The sequence below is a fragment of the Drosophila nasuta genome, chromosome 2R, assembly GCF_023558535.2.
Source record: "Drosophila nasuta strain 15112-1781.00 chromosome 2R, ASM2355853v1, whole genome shotgun sequence".
NCBI lineage: Eukaryota > Metazoa > Arthropoda > Insecta > Diptera > Drosophilidae > Drosophila > Drosophila nasuta.
In genome coordinates this window covers 1,392,579-1,402,217 of record NC_083456.1, presented here as the reverse complement: position 1 = coordinate 1,402,217, position 9,639 = coordinate 1,392,579, and the positions used below count along the sequence as shown (strand labels likewise).

Here is a 9,639-nt window from a genome sequence, read left to right as displayed (position 1 = left end):
TGTAAGTAGAATTGCTGGCGGCTAATATTTACTTTTCACATTATGTGTGTAAGTTTTTTTTAGCAGACCTCAACGCCGTCAAATTTTCCCCACTCCCCAACTCAAACAACATTTCTTCGTGAAGCTACTCCACGATTTGGAGATTTGTTCTAAAATGCAAAATACATTTTTTTTATTTCTATTTTCATACCTTGGCGCACTTAATTGTCAGCAGTTTGTTGATTGGTGAGCTCTTTTCAGATGTCATATCGATAAAAATATCGCGGGATTACCCAAAAAGTGCGTTCGATATTTCTACGTTCATTATCGATACTTTCATGTAGCTCGCGCACGTAGAAGAACCGAGTTTTTTTGTATGGGTTTTTACATGGGGCGAACGTAACACTCGACCTGAACAGAAAAAACCGAGGTGGAAACGGGACATTATAGGGTTTTACATGGGGCGAACGTAATATAATACTTTTAAGTAATTGCGTAAAATCAAAGTAGGTATCGATATTTAAATTAAATATCGATAAGCTGCTATCAAAGTAGGTTTTATATTTATTTAACGCCGTTGTTGCATGTGCGTTGCCTTCGAATTTCTAAATTTGGAACTTTTTTTAAGAAAATTTGTTCAGCAGCTGAAATGACTCAAAAATGCGAATCAACGAATTGCGATAAGGAGGCGACACTTCAGTGCCCCACTTGTCTCAAGTTGGGCATCAAGGGCTCCTTTTTCTGTTCGCAGGCATGCTTCAAAGGGTTTTGGAAAGAACACAAAGCGATCCATGCTCTGGCCAGTAAGTTGATTCTCAGTGCATTACCCATGTAATCAGAGCATAACCGTGAAGAATGTATATTTCAGCTGGCGTGGGAAAGCCAAGAGTCGAGGATAATGGCGTCTATAATCCGTGGCCTCATTTCCGTTTCACCGGTAATCTGCGACCCTTCCAACAGACCCCTAAGAGGATTGTACCCGATGCCATACAGCGACCCGATTACGCCGATCACCCATCTGGAAGGTCACTGTCGGAGGAGGCGTTGCGTGGAACGACAATCAAGGTGCTGGATGACGATGAGATCGAAGCAATGCGAGTCGCTGGACGCCTGGGACGGGAGTGTCTGGATGAGGGCGCCAAAGGCATTGAGGTGGGCACTACAACGGATGAGTTAGATCGCTTAGTCCACGAGGCGGCTATTGAGCGGGATTGCTACCCGTCGCCCCTCAACTATTACAACTTTCCCAAGTCGTGTTGCACGAGTGTTAACGAGGTGATTTGCCACGGTATACCCGACAAACGGCCGCTGCAGAATGGCGATATCTGCAACATCGATGTGACCGTTTACCACCACGGCTTTCATGGCGATCTCAACGAAACGTTCTTTGTGGGCGATGTCTCCGAGAAGCATAAGAAACTAGTGCGTATTACGTACGAATCGTTGGCCAAGGCGATTGAGCTAGTGCGTCCCGGCGTCCGCTATCGTGAGATCGGAAATGTTATTCAGAAATATGTGGCGCCTCACGGATTCAGCGTGGTGCGTAGCTACTGTGGCCATGGAATCCATCGTGTCTTCCACACTGCACCCAATGTGCCACACTATGCTAGTAAGTTTAGTTGTTACTAAATAATATATTGTATTAAAGCACTATTCTCGTAGAGAACTCGGCCGTTGGCGTCATGGCAGCTGGACACTGCTTTACCATCGAACCTATGATATCCGAGGGTGTTCAGAAGGCTGAATCTTGGCCGGACGATTGGACCGCCGTTACAGCCGATGGCCTTTACTCGGCCCAATTCGAGCAGACATTGTTGGTTACCAATAATGGCTGTGAGATTCTCACTAAACGTCGCAACAACAATGGACAACCATGGTTTATGGACAATTTGTAGTTGTGACTTGTTATGAAGCCTTTATTTTTCTTAAAATATAAAACTCTAAATCGAAGTCATTACTTCTCAAGGGGTGCGTAGTTCAATAGCTTCTCGATGAGATCCACGTGCCCGAGCAGCATGCGTCGACAACAATAACGTTTCAAGCCCAAGGCATCTAGAGCATCACTGAAAATTTATAAAATTGGTTTTATGATTTACGATTGACTAACAATTCAATTTACCCTTCTGTGTACTCGGCCTGCAGCAAACCGAGATAGGACTCCCATTTGTTTCCAATCACTTTTCCACATGTAAAGCATCGAATTGGTATAATCATTTCGGCATAAATTTGTTTTAATTATAGTAAATCAGAGGTATAGTAAGTATATCTTTTACTGTTGTGTGCTACTTGCATGCCGTGTGCTAGCTAGAGATGGGCATACATCGATATAATTTTATCGATATTTTTGTCATATGCATCGATATCTCTTAACAGACCATTTTTCATATGAATGAGTTATTAGAAAAAATGAGTTCCTTAAATTTTTATTTTTATTTTTTTTATTTTACAAAATTAACAATAATACAAAATAATATTAAAGCTAATTATCGCGGCGAGCACTAGCAACAAGGCCTTCAGCTTTCCTTAAATAATTTATATCATACCTATGTTTTTGTTTGATAAGCAGATACACGGAAATGCAAAAATTTCAGATGGTCAACGGATGAATGCGTGGCAACATACATACAAACACCTTGCCATCTCTTGTTGACATGTTTCACAGGGACAGTTGTAGCAAACGTTATTTTGTTCGCCTGTGCAAAAGCAGATGGCTGCCTTCGCATGTGCTTGCAAAGCGCAAAATTTTGCGTTAATGCTTCCAATATATGTACATATGCAAAAACATTTTTCATTATCCGCTGCATCTAAAGTTAATCAATCTTTAAATGCCGGATCTTGCATCCAGGAATGACGCTGTTTTTGCTTATAAAATTTTACCATTGTATATCTCACACGCATTCGATTTGAAAATTGTGAAATACCCCGTTGGTGATGGTATAGACTAGATTCATTTGTTTTCATAGTAAAAATCGATAAGAATGCAAAACTCTTTTGACATATCGATGTTTTTCTTACCTGTCAAATGAAAAAAAAACGGCAAATTATTAAAGTGGTATATTTATCGAAAAAAGTGTAATATCGATGGAAACCACCGGACTACTCCTCTTGCCAATTTTGGCGCATTTAATTATTTCAAATTGTTTTGCAATTCTTCAAAAAAAAATAGTCGAAAAATTTAAAAAAATGTTTAGAAATATGATTGTTGCAGTGCGAATTGCTTAAACAGAAATAAGTAGAGTCAATTGATGAATAATAAATAACATTTATATACATACATACATATGTATATATTTTTTGAATGTCGTTAGAGTAGCATAATTTATCAATTGGTTAATTTTTTGTTGATTTCTTTCTATTGCTTTTGATATTTTTCTTCCTGCCTTAGTTTGTTTACTTTTCACCCCTAAACAGCTGTTCGCGTGATGCAGATGATGCTATTCTGGTGTCGCAATAATGGTGTTGCGAAGGATATGTTTTTGTTTCAAGAGTTGGTGTATCCTATGTATTGTATGGTCAGTGGTAAAGTAACAGTAGTTTAAAACTCAAATACCCAAAAAGCAGTTCTTAAACTTTTGATTATTGATTATTAAAGTACTGTTCTTAAATTATTTAAAATTTAATTATTTAATACTCTCCTTAAAACTCCTTATTGTAATGAAATGTTGGCTTACAAAATTGAAAACCCATTCATAAAAAACTGTACGGAATCATAAAAATACTTAATCTGACGTGATTCAACCGTTCATACTTTGTTGCTTTACCATTAACTCGATGTGTTATTGAAAATCACTTTTAAACCCATAATTCCTTCAAATTAGAGAATGTAATAAATAATTTTTTATTATACTATCGACTGGTTGCTTTAAGATTACATTGGTTTTGTATAACAAATATTTTAAAACCAAACAACTATTTACTGTTGGCTTCTGCAATTTCGACGGAAGTCGAAACAGGAATTAAATCCCTTAAGCCATCATCTTCATGGGACACATCCTTAACGGTTCCTTTATTAAGATCATCTGAGCGCTTTTGTAGACGCTGTTAAATAGAATATTATATTAAAGTTAATGGCGTAAATAGACACATGTGGGCATATGGTATAAAGCTATCAATAGATTACCGTTTCAGGCGTTTCTTCATCTGGGACAAATATGCGCAGTGGTGTGTTGCTGCCGAGTTGCTGTTGCACCAAACGTTGATGTTCTTCGAAAGCTGACGAGGCTGGATCCTGCTGCGTTTGCTGGAATTCAAGTTGTTGCTGTTGCTGTTGTTCTTGAAGGTATTGCTGTCGCTGCAGCTCTTGTAACTGCTGCTCTTGCTGTTGTAATTGAGCCTGAGTCTGAGCTTGAGCCTGAGCCTGAGCCTGAGCATTAAGCTCTTCCAAATGATATTGCTGTTCTTGCTGCTTCTGCAGCTCAATTGCGGCTTGTTGAGTCTCTAGCTGCTGACGTCTTCCTTCCTCCTCAGCGTAAGCTTGCAACAGTTGCGATGAATCGTGTGCGTTGCCGTAGTAGTTAGATACTATAAATCCACCCTCTGATGCTGATGATGATGCGACTGCAGGAGCGTTATTAGGTAAATGGAATGGCGCAGTCTCATAGTACGACTCGGAAGGCTCCCCTAGTGATGGAGCAGCGATTAGAGCTGCGTATTGTGGTGCGGTATCCAACACAGGATGAATGTTGTGATGCGGATCCTTGGCAGCCTGCAAGATTTGTCCATTGCTGGCCACTTCCTGTGTCAAGTCAGCATTTATATAGCCCGTCTCAACGACGTGCTCTGTGCTGGGCTTGAAGAGCTGCTGTTTGTGTTGCGTATACAACTGATTGGACTGAGTGACCAAGTATGTGGGATTGTAAATGGGAATATGTGCAGCAGGAACGGCGGCGGCTATGAAGGGTTGTGTCGCCTGCTGAGCCAACTGTATGGGATAAATGGGCACTGTTTGTGCAGCTGCTTGGGCTCCAACAATCTGGACCAGAGGTTGAGCGGGCAGTTGACTGATCTGCACATCCGTAGGGAGCGGCTTGTTGTTGCTAGGGGTATTGAAGGCTTCCGTTGCGATCTTGACCTTGCTGGTTGGCAACGACGGATCTGGATCTGGAGCAAATAACTTCTGCGAGCCCGAAATGGGATCACGAATAGTTTGGTCATTTGTTTCGTCCTCATGCCCATTGTCGGGTGGTCCGTAAACCTCCGCGGGTGGATTTTGGGATGGTTGGGGGGGTAGGTAAGCGGTATCGAGACCATCGTCCAGCTGATTGTTATGGTGCAGTGCGAGGTTCGGGGCCGGAACCGTGTAAATAGGTGCAAAGAACTCGTTGTTGTAATTGTTGGTGTGCGAATCCAGCTGGGGGATGCGTGTTGCAGGTTGCATGTGATGGGAGTTATCGTGTCATAAGTGTGATTGTAAAGGGCGCTAATAGATCAGACTTACCGGCAAGTGCTGCAGTTCGGTGTGGGAGTTCGCAGTTGGCTTCTCGTACCTAAAGGGCTTCTCGTATCCAAAGACGGGCTTCGAGTGGGGCTTCGAGTTGTTGAGCTTAATCTTGAGTGGTTTGCGACTGCCAACAGACGAAGGCTTCAGATAGACGGGAGCGCTGAGCTTCAAGGGACGCGACCCGCGCACCAAATTTACATGACTCAATGGAAGAGAAGGAGAATGCGAATGGGAGTGCAAGTGCGATTGCTGCAAGTACGCATGTGAGTGCGAGTGGGATGGTAAATGTACGTGCTGATGGGGCAGCACATGCTGATGGGCATGGCTGTGGACTCCAGCACGACCCTTTAGCACGAGGGGCACCGGATGATCACTTCGAATTTGCACAACCAATGTGCGCTGCTTGCCGCCCTTAGAATTAGCTGCTGCAATAGGCGCAGGACGTCCCAATTGCTGGACCCGCTTGGGCGGCCAATTGCTGCTGCTGAAAACTAAGGGACCTTTGACCACGGGTGGCTCACAGGTCGCCAGACCCAGCAAAAAAGAAAGCAGGAGCAACGTCTGTCGGTGGAAAAGTGTTGTTTTCACATTGTTAAGGAAATTTAATGGATTTCATAATATATCTATATAACGAATATTCAATTAAAACTTTCTAAGCTATGTAGGGAAGCAAAGGGGCACAGTCAACGGGGTAGGGAAAAAGAATGAAAGGAGGGAGGGTAAAGTAGTCGAGTTTAATCACCGACATAAATGGCCAAAATTTTTATAAATTGACAGTTTTCTAAAATTTTATCACGTCGCGTGGTCTGCTGTTTATTGGTTAAGTGCTTATATGTTACATTACACCTGAACATGTGTGTGCGTTGTGTTTGTCTAATTAATTGAGTTGACCATTCAATGCAGTCTTTAGCAGGAAAGTAAAGAGTCGAATTCGTTTCATTCTTTGAAGTCTTGTTTTTTGGTTTCTTTCCGTTTTGTTGTGATTTTGAGCTGTGCGGTACATTACTCGGGATGCCAACAATTTGGCTTCGTAATTGTTACAATAATCAATTTCACTAGCCAAAGTAACGCAGATATAGACTGAGTCAAAAACAGACTGGCTCTGACAATGGAAATGTTGTGCCGTTACCTCGCCAGCCAGTCAGCCAGACAGACAGGCAGCAATCAAGCGTTCGATGCCTACAAGTGAAATTGGTGGCATACCGTGGCGAGGAACAATGCGGTTAGCGTACTCTCAGTATGCAGAGTGCTCTTTGATTACGTGCTGCATTTGCATTTGCTTAATCGAGTGAGTAGACGACTACGAGTATGTAGGTATGTGTATAATTGAGACTAAATTACTGGACGGTTTGCTATCGTTGCTGTCATTGCAGGCGTTATGAAGAGACTAGTGGCCAATGGTTAGTGGCTAACGGTTAGTTGTTAGTGGTTAATGGTAAGTAGCCATTGCAAAATAACTATTAACAGTCCAAGCTGGTGACTGAACTTATGCGGTTACAAATAATTGACACATGTTTAAAGAAAGTGCAATGCGGACGTAATTAATATAATTTATACACATATGTATTTTTATTTTATTTTTTGATCAATTCAAGATTTGAATTTTTTCAATCATCAATAAAATTTGCTGTTGTTGTATTGAAATACAAGATCAAAGTCAACTACTAAACTATGATGGTGCGCTTCGTAAACTAGCGCTTCTAACCCAATTTTTTCTCCCACTTTGCCAGATGGAAAAGCAACTTTATAGAAGCTTTCAACCAATTGTTTATTTGTGTTGCAGTTCAATATTTTGTTTTCAGCTCATCCCGCCACACTATGTTGCACATTGAGGTAAACTTAACGGCAAGGCATCGTCTAATAAGTAGACTTTGCTCGGCTTGGTGAATGCCACAGAAAGCATTTGTCGTTGTGCTGCAAATAAGCTGCATGCAACCAACGAAAACAGAGTGACTCAAGTGTTCCCATTGTAATTTGCTGCCGTTACAATTGAATCCGTAAATGAAAGTGCACGCAATTTCAATTGACCGTCAATTGCAATTTAACAAGTATTCAAAAAAAAAACGCTCGCTGTAAATTGCTACTTCATTGAATAGAAAAAGACGAGATGCGGCATTGTCTTTATAATACTCCACATTGAAATGAAAAATGAATGTGAAAATGACAATGAAAAATTAATGTAATGAATGTTGAGGGTTGAGGGTTGACTGTCGGTGGGGGGGTATCGAATTTGTAGAGTGAAAAGTGCAACAATGCATGCCGCGAAAACACTAACGAATTTTCAACTAGTTCGGTTCCCACAGGGAGCACTGCTTTAATGTTTTAATGTTAATGTCCGATAAATGAAACCACTAAACTCAACATGGGATTTGCTTACCTTCATATTGTTTCAGTTTGTTGCAATTTAAAAGCACACAATCGTTTGGATGAGTGGTTAAATGATGGACGGCTTTTATAAGCAGAAAGAAAGCTTCGACGGGCTGTGTCAGCAGGTCTACTCCAACAGCAAGTAGATGAAGACTAAAATTGCAATTAAGTATATAATCACATCAATTAACTTCATGTCCACGTGCGCTATTGCGCTTTCCTTTATCAAAAATAAACAGTACGCTCAAATCAAAGAGGCTACTCTGCCAAGTCTGCACTGGTTCAAGTCGCGTAGATAACTGAGACCTGACAACTTTAACCGACTTTGATAGTTAATTTTGCCAGAGCTGAAGCTTGTGCTTGGAAGCGTACGCAGAAATGTTGTCGCTCACTGGAAGCGAAGACCATCCACAAAGAAAGTGATCGGCTTTTCTTTCACGTTGCGTCGCGGCGGCTTCGTAGTCGCTGGCCGACGCGCCGTTTGAGAAACTTGTTCAGCTCGCAATGAGCACGCGATCACTACATGAAACGCCGATGTTGTTGCCGATGCCGATGCCGATGTCTATTCCGTTGCAAGTTCACTGTCTCAATTTTGGCATTGGTAATGCCAGACATATACACACGCACGCATAGTCTGATCGAAAGTGTTTTCAATTCTTGATCAGTTTTACTTGTCTTTATAGTACTCGCACCTTCCATTTCTTAAAAAGCTATGTCCACAATTGTCGCACAGAACAATTAATGCCTCTGGTCTGAAGTTATGCAGTTTTAAAAGGGGCCTAAAGCATTTCGTGGCATCGCGAGGCAAATACTCATATATTATCGGCTCAATGCATATTAAGTAAATCTTTATTAAAATGCATATAAATAATTCGGATTTTTGCAACCTGAAGCAATATCTACCACTGTAACAATTTGTTTAAATAACACAATTTTTATTAGAGGTTATGATTAATGAAAACAAATTTCTGATATGGGAACTAAATGAAGTCTATTTAAATTGCCAAGATATTTGAATTTAATCAAGCATTTGAACTGAGTTAAAGGTTAAACAGAGTGTTTACGACGTTTATAGATTTTCAATAAACAATAAGGAAGGATTATTTTAAAATTTCAAGTAATACCCTACTATATTGAAGTCGTATTTTTCTGGAATACATAATATATTACTATAATACTATATAACAATAAAAGGTGACAATCAACCAAAACATTTGGTTGTGCCTTGTACAAAAATTGTGTAGTACGAATGTATACAACTAGATTAGCGTACTTTTTTTTATTCAAATACATATGCCCTAAATGTAATTTCATGTACAATTGTGTATTCACACACGTGCGCACAAAAAACTTGTCAGCACCCATTATATTATATATATTAAATTTGATCGCGTCATGGCGTACTTTTGAATTACATCCATTTGACAGTATTTATAGAATTAAATACTTCAACTATTAAACACATAGTGGACATTTTCTAATATCAATATGTAACATATATAAATATATAACTCTATATTAGTCAGCTGAGATTATAGCGAGTTAATGATTTATGCAGGTCGACGTTCACGCTTATGAAACTTGCCATTAATGCGCATCGAGTGCGTAATTGGGTGTGTTTTATGCGGGTCATGATTGTAAATTTCTAAACTCAGTTGGTCGATGGAATGTTTAGCACTGGCTTACCATATGTAGGTAAATTTTTGGACAGATTGACGTAACTCAAAATTTCACTTTTAATAAGGAAAAGGTTTCAGCCAAGTCGTTATTTAAATTTGTATATTTATTTGAAATATTATTTTTAACAAGTTTCTTTTAACATTAACAACATATTATTATTACACCATTTATTT

The 9,639-nt window shown here is 40.1% G+C and overlaps 3 protein-coding genes across 4 annotated transcripts; 1 reads left to right on the top strand and 2 right to left on the bottom strand.

Moving 5' to 3' along the window:
• Positions 1 to 549: 549 nt before the first annotated feature.
• On the top strand, positions 550 to 1,929 carry LOC132786258 (methionine aminopeptidase 1). The gene is made up of 3 exons (XM_060792747.1): positions 550 to 782; positions 848 to 1,588; positions 1,642 to 1,929. Exons 1-3 carry the CDS (start codon positions 629 to 631, stop codon positions 1,872 to 1,874), a joined length of 1,128 nt encoding a protein of 375 aa, XP_060648730.1. The 5' UTR covers positions 550 to 628; the 3' UTR covers positions 1,875 to 1,929.
• LOC132786259 (DNA-directed RNA polymerases I, II, and III subunit RPABC5) lies at positions 1,857 to 2,281 on the bottom strand. The gene is made up of 2 exons (XM_060792748.1): positions 2,099 to 2,281; positions 1,857 to 2,042 (listed from the first exon to the last, which is right to left on the bottom strand). The coding sequence occupies exons 1-2, from the start codon at positions 2,191 to 2,193 to the stop codon at positions 1,934 to 1,936; spliced, it is 204 nt and encodes a 67-aa protein (XP_060648731.1). The 5' UTR covers positions 2,194 to 2,281; the 3' UTR covers positions 1,857 to 1,933.
• A 1,523-nt stretch (positions 2,282 to 3,804) lies between these two features.
• On the bottom strand, positions 3,805 to 8,088 carry LOC132786695 (putative uncharacterized protein DDB_G0271606). Of its 2 annotated transcripts, none has more exons than XM_060793303.1 (4): positions 7,797 to 8,088; positions 5,417 to 5,980; positions 4,100 to 5,095; positions 3,805 to 4,017 (listed from the first exon to the last, which is right to left on the bottom strand). In XM_060793303.1, exons 1-4 carry the CDS (start codon positions 7,800 to 7,802, stop codon positions 3,889 to 3,891), a joined length of 1,695 nt encoding a protein of 564 aa, XP_060649286.1. In that variant the 5' UTR covers positions 7,803 to 8,088; the 3' UTR covers positions 3,805 to 3,888. The 2 variants fall into 2 exon arrangements, with proteins under 2 accessions (XP_060649286.1, XP_060649285.1); XM_060793302.1 differs by having other exon boundaries at positions 3,806 to 4,017; positions 4,100 to 5,329; positions 7,797 to 8,087.
• Positions 8,089 to 9,639: the final 1,551 nt, after the last annotated feature.

Excerpts from the sequence above, each read along its gene's own strand:
- LOC132786258 (XM_060792747.1), top strand. The coding sequence starts at position 629 with ATGACTCAAAAATGCGAATCAACGAATTGCGATAAGGAGGCGACACTT. Across the intron at positions 783-847 it reads AGCGATCCATGCTCTGGCCA|CTGGCGTGGGAAAGCCAAGA; the intron begins GTAAGTTGATTC and ends TGTATATTTCAG. Across the intron at positions 1,589-1,641 it reads CAATGTGCCACACTATGCTA|AGAACTCGGCCGTTGGCGTC; the intron begins GTAAGTTTAGTT and ends CTATTCTCGTAG.
- LOC132786259 (XM_060792748.1), bottom strand. The coding sequence starts at position 2,193 with ATGATTATACCAATTCGATGCTTTACATGTGGAAAAGTGATTGGAAAC. Across the intron at positions 2,043-2,098 it reads CAGGCCGAGTACACAGAAGG|TGATGCTCTAGATGCCTTGG; the intron begins GTAAATTGAATT and ends ATAAATTTTCAG.
- LOC132786695 (XM_060793302.1), bottom strand. Across the intron at positions 5,330-5,416 it reads CCGAACTGCAGCACTTGCCG|CTGGATTCGCACACCAACAA; the intron begins GTAAGTCTGATC and ends CGCATCCCCCAG. Across the intron at positions 4,018-4,099 it reads ATGAAGAAACGCCTGAAACG|CGTCTACAAAAGCGCTCAGA; the intron begins GTAATCTATTGA and ends TCTATTTAACAG.